Here is a 14,216-nt window from a genome sequence, read left to right as displayed (position 1 = left end):
CATGCCCCAGTGACCTCATCCCAACTGTCTGATTTGCCACACTTTCCCATTGTTCGACTACACCCCCGAAATACTCTATGGAAATACCGCACAAATACACTCCTGTAACGTGTCTAGATTATCATAGGCTATACGAAATGTAAATAATTATCTAACATGCATAAAAAATTATAATTTATTTCCACACAAAACACATTTCACTGACAAAAATATAAAATTAAACAATACAAAAATGGTAAAAAGCCCACCTGAAATAAATCAACGCGCTCTCTCATTGATTTCATAACAGCGTATAAAAGTTATAATAAAAAAGTAATAAAACATCACACTAATCATTGATCTAAGAGCCCCTCATAGCAATGATAGCATCACTGATGCGATCATAAGTATCATTGCTATGAGGCTCTTAGGAAACTGCATGTTCTTGGTTGCAATATAGAACATACAACTGTAAATTCACATTAAGCCATTTTAATGCTCTAAATTTGACCGTCAGAAAATAGCTTAAAGTTAAACAATAATAGTATGATTAGTGTAGCACAAACAATAAAACATATGGGCTTATGTAGATCAAATCTCTTTCAGCTGGTCCTGACCATAGGCTAATTTATACTGTCCGAGACCATGGATCATGGCTCTGGGCATTTGCAGTACAACACTGTATAAATTAGGCTCATCAGTCAGTGACACTATATTGTACAGCATGTAAACAACATAAACTGTGACAAACATTACAGTGCCAAGTTGCCAACAACTGGCTTTGCTTTGAATAGATTTCTATGAGTTCAGTCTAATTCTACTCACTGGATAGTGCAAACACGCAAATGTACTGAATGTTGGATTGTGGATTATTTTCAGCACAACCCGTGATTAAATGCATGTTTATTGCATGCATGTGAGAATTACTTGGCCATTATCTGAGCACCAACAGCACTGATACAGAGCTGAAACAGAATAGGATCATGTCGATTTGACAGCAATGTTGAACTTTGGTGGAACCATGGGTTGTATACTGCAGCTACAGTCCAACTATTGTAGATCATCTTGATCTGTTGCTTCTGTGCTCTGTAAGCAATTCACTGCAAGTAGCAATTCCACTCACTCGCTTTGCATGGCAAGACAGGTCTCAAAATCCTACTCTTAGCACATGAAATAACGCAAACAAAGCAGATTCCTTCAGTATTTAAAAACTGAAAATGAAAACTATTGCGTTACTAACATCGGGGGTGGCTGTTGCTAGGTTACAGGTAAGGTAAACACAGGTGGATTTGTTCAGTCTTCAGACTGCTATATTGTGAGACTTTGGCACTCTTGGAATGCCTCTCAGCCATATGCCATCGCCATGTGAGCTACAACTGGACTTAAATCATGTCCAGGTAGTTATACAACACAAACATTCTACCAAAAATCAATTTCACTATAGCCATAGGGGCCATGTCCCCAGAAAGCATTTTTATTTTAGTTGGCAGCAATTTGCTGCCATGTATTTCTATGGTAAAGACGCGCTGAAGCACTCCTCTTCCTAGCGCCAAGCATCACGTTTCTTTCAGTGCTATTGGCATCCAGCGTTTTTCTTTTCTTCTTTTTTGCGGACCACCTTCAGAATTGGATAGACACGCCCACAATCATTGAGCAGAGGTCGGTGCATGTGTTGCGCTCTAGACATGATCTGTCACAAACAAAACAAAAAACGCTTTCTAGTGTGGACACAGCCCCCTTAAGCAATAGAAACTGTCAGGCTTTATAGACTGTTGTTATAGACTGTCACAGAGGGGTAAACACAACTGAAGCCAACATTACTGTCTTTGGGGGTCTGTCTCATTTACTGTAGGTGTTTATGTGCCAGCAGGAACTTTGTACTGGAGTTGTCTATCTATGCTGTCTATGCTGAAACACCCTAAATTAATGTTTATACCTTCAATTGTGTTTAAGCAACAATGACATCAGCGGTGGAAAGAGGTAAAACGGGTCATTTCTTGGGGCTGCTGTAGTGGCCCAGTGGTGAACCCTGAACGTAGGTGAGGATGGCACTCTGGAGGTAGCTGGCTCTCTGCGCCTCGTCCTCCCTCATCCTCTGAATCTCTGCCTCTCTCAGACGCAGCTTCTCCTTCATGGAGGAGACCTCACTCTCCTTGTCAAGGATGGCCTCTCTGTGGTTGCTGGCGAGCGCTACGGAACAGCACACACACACGCAGACAAGACTGTCAAAACACATACAGTATAATGGATGATGAATGCAGGTTTAACCATACTGTACAGGATGGGACAGCTGTGATTGTGTGTTTGTGTGTGTGTGTGTGTGTGTGTGTGTGTGTGTGTGTGTGTGTGAGTGAGTGAGAGAGAGGGAAATGGTGGAGAAGGTCAGAGGAAGAGAAGAAGGGCAAGCGCCAAGCGATCGTGCACCTTTCATCTCTCTTTCTAAAGCGCTGATCTTTTCTTTGAGGCCCCCTTGCGCCGTCCTCTCGGCCTGCAGGTGTCCAATCTGCTCCTGCAGCTCCACCCTCACCCTGCACACCTCAGCCACCTTCTCCTGGTCCTTACCCGACAAGTCCTGGTACCAGAACACAGTTGGTTTTGGACACAGAAAGCACAATTTTAGACAAATATACACCCTCAAACACGTGCCAGCACAAATCCCTGACACACTGAAGAACATCTGAACGGAGGAGGATACAATCTGTGTGGGTGCTATTCATATTTTGTGCATGTTGTGGGTTGCAAACCTGCTGCAGCTCTTCAATCCTGCGTCTAAGTCCGTCTATCTCAACGCTATGTTGTCCGTTCTTGGACTGCAGGTCGGCGATGGTCTGTTTCTGCTGGGAGCAGTGCGTCTGGGCCTCCTGACGGGACTGACGCACAGAGCGAAGCTTCTCCTCCAAGGAGGCTGCCTGTTCCTGCTGCTCCCCGGAACCAATGAGGGAGAGAGGAAGGAAGGAAGGAAGGAAGGAAGGAAGGAAGGAAGGAAGGAAGGAAGGAAGGGGGGTTTTGTGTCTTTTCTTGTGAGATAATGATTCAGTCAACTGATGTCAATTGAATCTCTTTCTTTCTTATGTGCCCGTCAAGCTTAATATACTTATACTTTGTCAAAAGAGTGTCACTTAAGGATATTCCATAACCCGTTCAATTTTGTTTCCGGGGTTTTGGGTTGTTCTTTTTTGGGCGGATTATCGATGTAGCCCTGAAAATAAATGCTTAGTTACAGACATATTCCAATAGGACCCCGAATTATGGAGGAGAGGGGTCTAACTAGGGGGAAAATACAGTATTTCAAAAATGTCCATAATGTTTTCCTTTTAATGTTAGACTGAAGGAAAAGTAAATACGCCATTTTCAAGATTTGCCACAGCATAAAAGGACCTTATTTACACACACTCTCACACGCTCTCAAAGCGTACCTGCTCCAGGCGGATTTGAGCACGCACTTTGCCCAATTCCTCTTCTGCCTGGGCTCTCTCTGTCACACACACCGCCTTTGCTTTGCTCAGCTCCTGCAGCATTACACATTGCACATTTTAATGTCTGTGTTATACTGTTGTTGTTTTTTTACCAGCATGCAAATCTCATGCTTTTAAATCTACTTTATGTTTTTATTAAAAAGCTGACCTCTTCCAACTGGATTCTCTGACTCTCCAGTTTGAAGATGCGTTCCTGCAAAGCTCTCTCGCTTTCCTCTAGGTGCCGATTCACATTGTCAACCTGTACAAAAAAATTGATAATATTAATAAAACTTCTATGAAAACATGATCTGCAACACAATTATTTATACTGTACTTAGTTGATCAGGGTTCAGTTAGGGCTCTATACTAGGTCCGCTCCTTTTCCAAGATCTACAAGCTTGTAGATCTGCTATTTTCACAGAATGTTCCAGAATAGGAATGCTAGGGTTAATGTGTTTAACTCCTATAACTAAGGTTCATGCTGTTTAGTGTTCTGACCTAGCACTTTGCAAGCTCTAAATTGTAAATTATAATTGTAACTACATCCTGGAGAGTACCTCTTTCTGACGTAGACTATCCATGTCTTCCAAGGCCTGTTTGGACCTCCTCTTTTCCATCTCCAAACGATCTGATGGAGGGTGAGAGAGAAAGAAACAAAGTTGTGGTTTTCAGGACACTAACACTATAAAGTTGGTACTATAAACTGGTCAGGCTTAAATCAGTGCCTTAAGCCTGATTTATACTTAGTTGCACACCCGTTGCGAACTTGTGCATGCCAAAAATATCAGATCTTGAAGATACCGGCATGACAGGATGCGCAACAAAGTACAACTAGGTACTGTATTACCATATGAAATTACAGTGTGCGTTTGTATGTTACCTTCTGTCTGTGCTAGCCGTAGTTTGAGCTCTGCTGTAGTGTTGGTCAGCTCTTGCTTCAGCTCAAAGATCTGCTGTTGCTGGCACTTACACCTGCGCTCCACCTCCTCCACCTAACACACACACAGTTGAGAGAATGGTTTCCATGGCCTTCACATGCATACAACAGGCATGGAGGATAGACAGGTCTGTGATAAGAATACAGGTTTTCTGATGTACAAATGAATATCGAATATATCGAATCAAGCAACGTAAAAACTGTCTGGGGTGCACACAAAAGCCCAAAGTAAACATACAAATGACCCCAGAAGTGTTTTAAAGTGAGATACCCGTTCAAGTGGTCAAAGTGTGTGTCTACCTACAGTACCAGGGCATTTCAGTACAAGTACTGAAAGTGAATTCAGACCCGGTCACCTGGTCACAAAATCTCACACCTTTCACGCACCTTATTCCTGAGTTGCTGATTGGATTCTGTTGTGTTTTGCATCTCTCTGAGGAGCTTGCTCTCTCTGAGTACGCTGTCCTGTAGAGCAGAGGACACACAGTGGTCACATGACAGCCCAGTCCCCCTGTAATTATAATGTGTTTCTTCTCTGTCCTTCAGTATCTCGGTTCAAACCTCCTGCTCTTTCCTCCTCTCTCTATTCTGCCGTTCCCGCTGTTCATCCTTCTCGGTCTTCACACGAGCCAGTAGCTCTGCCAGATTGTGATTCTTCTGCTCAGAGAGTGCAAGGGAAGCTTCTGTCATCTGCAATCTGAGTACACACAAACACATCATGATCATTGTAACTTCGAAGCATGCACAGTCTATCCATTCAACCAAAGATACTAAAGGGAAATAAAATAAGATAGGAAAAAATAAGTGCTTACTAAAGTAGAAGATCGATGAGGCAGACTATTGTTTTGAAAATGATGCAATGAATACTAACATGATTGAAAACTCAGAAGACATTACATGATTTATGCTAGCAACATGCATGCACAACAGGCACAACTCAAACAAAGTTGGATTTTGCTCAATCTAAGGAGATGTTTATGCATTATAAAATGTCCCAACATGCAGGGTTCCCAATTAACATCGTTTACCAACTTGCGCAGTCCCTGAGTAGGGTGTGCAAACTAGACGTAGATATTAAGTTGAATAGGAGACCCTCCCATTGACCACCCCGCAAAACTTAAATAGATCCCGACTGCAAATGTAATTTTCCTCCGAGGATGGTTAGCGAGCCATCACTAGTTAGCGAGCCATCACCCTTAGCGAGCCATCACTCTTCCTTCCCATGTTGGTAAAAATGTGAAGCCAAACACGCAGGAAAAAAGACAGGTGGCCAGGTGCCACCTTGTCTAATGGAAGTATCCACAAAAACAGTTCCCAAAGGGGAAAAGGGGAAAGCAGTATCTGGGTCGTCGCGGAGAATAAATAGACATTCTGTTGGGGTCGTGTATGTACCTGGGAATCTTTGGCTGCTAATAATAGCTGACCCTCCAAGCGCCTGATTAAAAATTCAACACCTGTAAAGTCTGCATGAGGCTGAGTCAGGGGATATGCCTCTCATTATGATAAAAAGATGGGGTCACAACTAAGTCTATAATATATCAATAACAATGTGAGGCGGCAGTGGCTCAGGGGTAGAGTGGCTGGATGGTAACCGTAAGGTTGCCAGTTCGAACCCGGGCTCCCCCAGAGTTACTGTCGAAGTGTCCTTGAGCAAGACACTGAACCCCTAATTGCTCCCGATGTGCTGGTTGGTGCCTTGCATGGTTTCCACTGCCATCGGTACTATGAATGTGTGTGTGAATGTAATGCAGAATCTCTGTAAGGCTCTATATAAATGCACCATTTACCAACCAAGATGGCCATTTCCTTCTGTTTATTTATGTATTAGTTTCTTTTTTTAGGCACTCTCAAAAAGGGATCGATAATTAGATTATAAATTATACATATCGAATTGTCGATATACATAGAAATAAAACTTATTTTAATGAATGAAACATTATTTTAACCGATCTGTATGCTACAGTAGAGTATTTTAATACTGAACTTCAGGCAGGACTACTTGTCCACCAGTCGGATCTCAAGTAAGATATTATTTTGAGTATTTTGTGCTTTCATTGTATGAGCCGAGAATAAAGGAAGAGATGATGCGTACTTGGCGGTGACTGAGTTGACAGCTGACTTCCTCTCGTTCAGTGCTTCCTGGAGCTGGCCAACATGGATAGAGGTTGTTCTGACAGGGGGGAAACATTTGAACCAGTTATGCCCTTTCATACTTTGCTGGTGGAAATAATAGCCTATCTACAAGCTCACGTGTCACAATGGCAAAATATATATATGGGGGAATATTTGCGGGTGATTGTTTAGGACACTTCACAGCTTGAAAATCCAGTTTCAAGTGGTCTCTCCATAATATGGCCGCGTCACGTCCGTGTCGTAACACAAGAGAAAACAATGTGTCCCAAAACATGACATTTTGTAGTGCACCCGTTAATATTGAAACGCGGAAGGGCCATATGCCATATTCTATTTAATATAGAATAATGATGCCAGGTTTAAAGTGGTCAGAGAGAGCGAGACAACAAAAGTCAAAGTAGTTAAAAATAGTAATAGGTGCTCCTGGATTAAACCGTGGTAAGACATCAGATAAAAAAGGGAGATCTGGGCACTCAAAAGTTAAAAGAGAGCAGCCATTATTAAACCAACATGTTTGGACCACACTCTGTCTTCGTCAGGGCTAACCCTAACCCAGCCCTGATGAAGACCAAGGCAAGTGTGGTCCAAACATGTTGTTTTAATAAAGGCTCCCTCTTTTAACTTTGAGTGCCGGGATCTCTAATTATTTTATCTATCTAACTATAACATCTATTTTTTATGTTGATAATATGACATTTTTGTCAACTGTTAGTAAAAATGTGCCTTAACCACTTTCAACCTGGTGTATCTATTTTGGGCACAATAACAAATTAAAAAATGTAAAAAATACCAAATCTACAATCTAGAAATGTGTCAAGATGTAGATTGGGTATTCTTCGCTGTTTGCTGTACGTGGTTAAGCCAATCATCCCAACCCACTGACCTGCTGGAGCGTCCCATGTCCTCTCTCTGTTTGTCTATCGTCTCCATCAGACTTAGGTACTGACAGGGAGATATGATGACCAGAAAAAATACAATGTGATGTTATTTTTGTATTTTCATTGCAGAGCTAATTGTGTGGGTTATTGGTGCTTACATGTAGCAATTTAATACTTCACCAAAATTAAGCAGCATTAAGCCTAATAGCTACGTATGCCAAACAAGCATTCCTCAGACATCAATATGACATCAATATAATGTACAAATACTGTGCGGCCAACCACACACAACACAACATTCTACAGTTGTGGCCCGCTGCCTAATCTAGTTGAATAAATGAATACCCCTGGCTTAAGTAGTCAGACTAATAGTAATTTAGTCAATTATAAAACATCAAATTAGAATAGTTTTACTTTGATTGGTTAAAAAAAAGCGCTTATTCGATTGATTCAAAAAGTAATGGACAAGATGAATCTATCAAGAAAACAATCAGTAGCCGCAGCCCTATACCTGTCGTCCCTTATCCTCCTTAATCGTCTGGATCTCCTTGGTGAGGACCTGGGTTCTGTTGCGACTCATGTTCAGAGTGGACTGTCTTTCAGAGTTACGCTCTATAGCCTGCTCTGGAGGGGGAAATTACAGGTGGGAGCGGGCAAGGACAGGACAGAAATGAGGCTGTGTGTGAGAGTGGAGGGCAGTGTGTAGCACACGGACAGGGCAAGGCAAGAGATACGCGTGGTATAAGTGGATATTATGGGAACGTAACGATGAAACATGAACAAACCTGCTGTGCACAGGTTATACGCATATATACACATATATGTATTCAGTGTGCACAGCACACTGAATACATATATGTACATATACATGTCTATGGTGCCGCTATAGACAAAGCAGCATCAGAAGACTCACAGTGGCCTATAATGATTGTATGAGGCTGCTGTTGAGAGTGCCAAGAAGCTCCAGTGCTAGCCAGATGTTTGTTAGTGTCGGAGTACCTACCTGCTCTGCTGTACTACGTAACCTTATGTACAGATTCATGTGTAGGGCATCTGAGTCAATAAACAACATCATTGCTGTAATAACGGACCCTACACGCAGTTCACTCAGGTTCTCGTCGAGACTGTGGAACCACTGGCGCACATGTCTGTATGTCAGAAACTGAACAGTGTGGGATATGTGCATATATGTACCTTTTTATTTATTTTTATTTTTGTATTTACTGTTATATTGTATTGTTTGTGATATGGATCCTCCTGGGTCTGAAATAAAGATTGATTGATTGATACATGCAGATACACTCCTTACCGAGAGCCTTGAGTGTGTCACTAGGTATGTTGTTCCCTGCCAAGTCCAGCTGTACCAGCGTCTTGTTCTGCTGTAAAGCCTCCAGAAGGGACCTGCCGCCCAGAAGACCAATGTTGTTCCACCTCAGATCTGTGGTATGGGAGGCCAGAGTGGTGCACCACACAACATTGTCACAATACTGATCGCAGATATGCAAATAAAAAGTCTGTGCTCTTTCAAAGGACTGTATTATATTTGTTTCATAGTTTATGTTTCACACTCACCAAGAACTTCCAGGGTGCTGTTCTTCTTCAGTGCCAGAGCGAGCTCTGAGGCCCCCTGGTGGCTTATCTGATTATTGCGTAGGTCCAGATGGGTCAGGGTGTTATTGGAGCCCAAACCCTCACAGAACACAGAGAATGCTTCATCCCACATGCCCAACGCATTCCACTCCAACACCAGTCTGCAAGCAACACATGAGCACTACTCACTGACACAACAGCACACACAATAATAAGATGTACAGAGTTTAAAACCAGACATGCATCTTGGGATGTTGCCATAATAATAACAGCTGCACATTTCTCACCTACGGATAGTCTTGTTCCGAGCAAGCAACTTCCCCAACACCTCAGCACCCGTCGATCTCAGGTTATTTCCCTACAAAGCAACATCACAAATATGCAGTACAGGCAAATACATGCTTAACCACAGCTTAGCTTGTATTGTATTGTAGAATATTGTCTGTGTTATGTTTTGTATTGCTTGGCAAGACTAAGATTATTGTACAGTATGTTATTTCCATAGGCTTTTAAAGCTATAAGCTTTATGTTATCCTACTTTTATATTTTAAGTTGTTATGATGCTGTTATTTTAACTGTTGTTCAGCACTTTAAAAAGTGCTATATAAATAGTTATTATTAATATTATAATTTATTATTACTGATTAGTTGAGTAGAAAGGACCACAATGGAAACAATGTTTTAGCATAAGCATTCAATCAATGCCTATTGTGGGCACATCATAATAAGCAACTTGGCAAAAGATATCAGATCTACAAGTTCACAACACATCGGGTTGCAACACGTTGTGACTGTAAGCTTCTTGATTGCCAATTTCCTCTGTTGACGTACAACTAGTCTCTCGAGACAGACTGTGACTACCAAAAAGAGGGCACTGTTTTTCCTTTGTTAGACCTGTCTGTGCCCGTTGGCCACCGGCATACTTGGGAATGATGCAACTTGGGAACCTAATAATATCCGTTGTCATAGCACCGGATAGGAAATGATTCCCAATGCATTTTTCCCATAGACATTTCAAAAAATATTTATTTAAAGACGGTTACGCCGCGGACAAAGCCAACTCGAGTTGTGACACATCATGACAACAAACAATATTTTGGACCGAACAAATTAAAAAAAATGTTGTAACCTGCCGTTTTTTTCTTCTTCTTCTAATTATTTGTTCGGCCCCAAAAAAATGTGTTTGTTATCATGATTTGTCACGACAAGAGTTGGCTTTGTACGAGGCTTAAAAGGTATTTACATAAATACATTTTAAAATGAACGGGGAATCATTTCCTGGGCCCTGGTAGGGGGCGGGACTGCGACGCTCTATTGGCTGAGGCAGAGAGGCCTCATTAGGCCCACTGGCAGAGCCTGACCAGAGCCTTTTGTGGTGTTTGTGGACAACGGTGTATGCCACCGACTCGAGGCCGGGCACTGCACTCCCTGTGGGGGTGTGAAACGCGTGTGTCGAATTTGAAGTCGGTGGGGCAAGCGGTTCTCGAGTTACGTGCATTACAACCTTACACACACACACACACACACACACACACACACACACACACACACACACACACACACACACACACACACATGCAGACAGAGATGTGGCGCATTTATAGTAGGATGGGTACCGCAAGTACAGTAGGTTGAAGTGGTTAATGAAGAGAGAATGTTGGCTGTCGGTGAGTTGCAATGCCTGGTGGGTTGTGGTCTTACCTTCAGATCCAACACTTTAATAGTGGTGTTACCAAACAGTCCACTGATGAGCGCCTTGGCACCTGAAGGAACACACATGGACAGTATGGCAAGAGATATTGTTCTAAGCAAGGTGGTACCCAACAGGAACAACTAGAGAGACCTCAGCACAATTCATTATTGGGTGTGTGCTGTGCACTACTATATCACTGACATGAATCCCTCCATTCTAGGGCTAGATAGTATTGGTTGAAATTGGTTGGGGCTTACTGACAGAAGCACATGTTATTATTTGTTTTACAGGAATAAATCATGATTGGATTTAGGGTATAAAGGATATAAAAATACACACAGGTATATACACTATACAGGTATATTCATAATATATTCAAGTGCTATTATGATCAATTCATGTGACATAGAACATTTGTACGTTAAAACAGAAGTATGTGCCAGAGGCTCACACACAAACACACATAAGATACAGTACCTTCCTCACTGAGCATGCAGTCACTAAGAGCCAGTTCTGTGAAGACCGTATCTTTGTGGAAGACCCTGCCCAGCACAGCACAGGTGTCTGCATTCAGGCTTTGCGCCTTCAGGTCCAGTCTGGCGCCCCCCGTCACCACCCTGGTCTCTTGGAGCTGTGTCAGAACGGACTCCTGGGGCTCCACACTTCCCTCTTTACACAAACGCAGGTATGTCCGCCTGAAGGCCTCCATCCTGGGTCACACTTAGTGCTTTTCTTTCTCTCTGGTTGCTCTCCTCCTGTCTCGTCTTGTGCCCTACCCCTTTCATCCACCGCTCGCTTGCACCACCTCCAACTCTTATAGCTCTCCTCCTCAGGTCCCCAGCCTTTTTGTCCTCACCCCCTTCCTCTTGGGGACTGGCTCTCTTTTCCTGAAGAGGCACATTGTTGTTAATGAAAATCAGAATGAATGAAAATCGAGCACAACAGCAGATTTCCTCGGTTCCATCTATTACTACTGCATCTACTGGACTACTGCAGTTGTTCAATATGTATCTAGTCCTTGAGTTCAGTCACAACCCCACCTCATACCTCTCCCTTTGCTGGTCCCAGAATGATAGTTTAACCACCCAAAGAGGTTACAAGCTGGTTACAAGCTGTAACCAAAATAACTAAGGTAGTGAACCTGAACACACTCTTCCAGTCCAGTACAGTGTGCTTAGTGCTTACTGATCGGTAGCCTGCAGTTCATCAACCACTAAGACATTATAATATTTGGCAAATTGGCACACATAGCATGATAGTTAGTTGAACTTTACACTATGTCGTAATCATGTAGGTTCTTAAATTAAGAACCTACATGATTAAGATGAGGTAGCTCTGGTCCATAGCTCTAATGCGTTCTAAATGCAACGCATTAGAGCTATGGACCAGAGCTAATGCTGAGGTACAACCGTACAATGAGATGACAATGAAGCTGATAACATTAATTGTGAAGGAGCCTAAAAAGAAAATATGCTACGAATTCCATTCATTTAAAGATTCACACACACTGCTTGAACGACTATAACCAATAGCCTATTAATGTGATTATTGTGCAAAAATAAAATAGCAGTCGCTAGTAACTGGCAACTGCACGACAGCGTGTGGCGTGTGATCGATGTCAACAAACTGGATACAATTGATTTGATTCGTTTGTTAACAGGATTAACACACAGTTCCCTTGGCAGCCCGTTCACTGGTACATACATATTGCTTTAACGTCTTTTCTTTTGTAGGCCTACACAAGTACACATACAACAAGTGATGGTTGACTATTAGCGAAAGAACAATATGTCAACTCACTATAACGATCGCATGGTCACTTCAGTCAGTTCCAGTACTCGTCAGTTGCTGTGTTGTTAACTTGTTGTTGACAGCTCTGACGGTTATGATACTGGAAGTGAATGATACGGTAACCAGGAAGTGTGACCTGACCTGTTATCTGTAATGCTCGCTGCAAACTGTCTGTGCAAAGACACCTTATTTATTTATATTGTCTTTATTTCGATGTGTTCTTGTTGCTTTCTGCACCCCCACCCCACCGCTGTGTGTCAGCTTTTCGCCTGGCCAACTTGTAATTCCTATTTCCTGCATTCGCTACTGGTGACCTCTTGCCTGGATGCTGGATCTGGTCGCACTCGCAAGGCATTTTGGGTGGTGTAGTCCCGTATACAGCAACAGTAGTATTAAGACAAAATAGAGCTAAAATAAATTAGTCGCCCTTTTCACAGTCTGCCCATCTATAGCTTTTCGGTCTGAGATAAGTAACATAATATATTTCTATAAATATAAATGAATGTTGCAGATCACTCATAGTGAGTGAATGAACATACATTCTGTATGAAGACCAACTCTATTCTATGACACGAAGATTCGCATTCTTGCGTGATAGAACGATGCAAAAACCATGTCAGAAGTGGGATTTGAACCCACTCCTCCATTCGGAGATCAGAAGTCACAGCTCTGTGAAAGGAATAGGATGTTGTCCTCGAGTCTGGCGACTTATAATAACGCTACATTTTTATTTGGTCCCGCAGACCATTTATAGAACAATAGAAAAAAAAATCATTCCACTGATTTTATTTTTGTCGTGACACGATCACGATCGATATAATTATAAAACTCTATGGACACGAACACGATCCACAAACAAACGTGTTATCCCAGATCCATCACAACACCAGAGGGAGTCACACCTATCTGTAATGTATAGTTAACTATTTCAGAATCAATGTTGTTGATGTTTATGAAAGATGGGTGTGATCCAGCCAGGGGTCCTTCACGATGTTTTGTTAACTCACAATATTATTATGCATGCATTTTGTGTTATCACACAACAATTGCACCCAATTCATAAGCAGGACTGTACAGTTTAATAACTTGTCAGGTTTAGGAATAGCTTACAAATACAATATAAAACTAATTATTGCACTGATTCTTATACATTTTGGGAAATGTTAGGTCCCACTATTTAACACGCACAACTCTTAGTAGAGAAGTGGGCAGGCAGTGTGCAATGTCTGATTGAACTTATGTGACCATTAAACTATTATGAATCTTGGGGAATCAAGTGTTTGTAAGTTTGCAAGTTGTATCCAGAGCAAGAAACCTTTTCAGGAAAAAGGCAGTGACTGCATGGCTCATGACTAGATCACTTTAACCTTAAGGGTCCAAAGGTTAGTGCAGGAGAGGGTATTGTTTGTCTCTCAGTAATGTCAGTATTCTGTAAGAAAATTAGTAGTCACACCACACATATGTCAGTTTTGGGTACAGAAAGGCCATAACAAAAAGCTTGATTTCTTGCTTTTTTTTATTGGTATTACTGTACCAAAAAGAGCAATTTCTCTATAATTGTTCCTTATTGCTTCCCTGTTCATCTGGTTAAACCTGCCAAAGTTAATGCTCAACCTAACTCATGGAGAATATGAGTAGCATGCTCCTCCCTCAGAAATGACATTACCATGGTGGTTGGTTCGTGTGGAATGCAGGGATTTAAGACCCTCCCTTGTCCTTTCCTAGAATTTTGGATTCAGGAATAATATTCAGTATAT

General features: G+C 42.0%; 1 protein-coding gene across 1 annotated transcript; it reads right to left on the bottom strand.

The window, feature by feature from the left end:
* Positions 1–890: 890 nt before the first annotated feature.
* lrrc45 (leucine rich repeat containing 45) lies at positions 891–12,722 on the bottom strand. Its single transcript, XM_079492433.1, has 18 exons — positions 12,469–12,722; positions 11,146–11,555; positions 10,677–10,738; positions 9,263–9,333; positions 8,958–9,136; positions 8,695–8,823; positions 7,897–8,009; positions 7,391–7,449; positions 6,467–6,544; positions 4,936–5,071; positions 4,762–4,839; positions 4,318–4,429; positions 3,995–4,065; positions 3,604–3,696; positions 3,396–3,488; positions 2,724–2,897; positions 2,404–2,551; positions 891–2,169 (listed from the first exon to the last, which is right to left on the bottom strand). The coding sequence occupies exons 2-18, from the start codon at positions 11,375–11,377 to the stop codon at positions 1,970–1,972; spliced, it is 2,028 nt and encodes a 675-aa protein (XP_079348559.1). The 5' UTR covers positions 11,378–11,555; positions 12,469–12,722; the 3' UTR covers positions 891–1,969.
* Positions 12,723–14,216: the final 1,494 nt, after the last annotated feature.

Source organism: Electrona antarctica (assembly GCF_951216825.1).
Source record: "Electrona antarctica genome assembly, chromosome: 22".
Classification (NCBI taxonomy): Eukaryota; Metazoa; Chordata; class Actinopteri; order Myctophiformes; family Myctophidae; genus Electrona; species Electrona antarctica.
This window is presented reverse-complemented; position numbering and strand designations above follow the sequence as displayed.

Coding starts and splice junctions, on each gene's coding strand:
- lrrc45 (XM_079492433.1), bottom strand. CDS start 11,377: ATGGAGGCCTTCAGGCGGACATACCTGCGTTTGTGTAAAGAGGGAAGT. Junction 9,334..10,676: donor TTAAAGTGTTGGATCTGAAG/GTAAGACCACAA, acceptor GTTGCTTTGTAG/GGAAATAACCTGAGATCGAC. Junction 2,552..2,723: donor GGATTGAAGAGCTGCAGCAG/GTTTGCAACCCA, acceptor TTCTGGTACCAG/GACTTGTCGGGTAAGGACCA.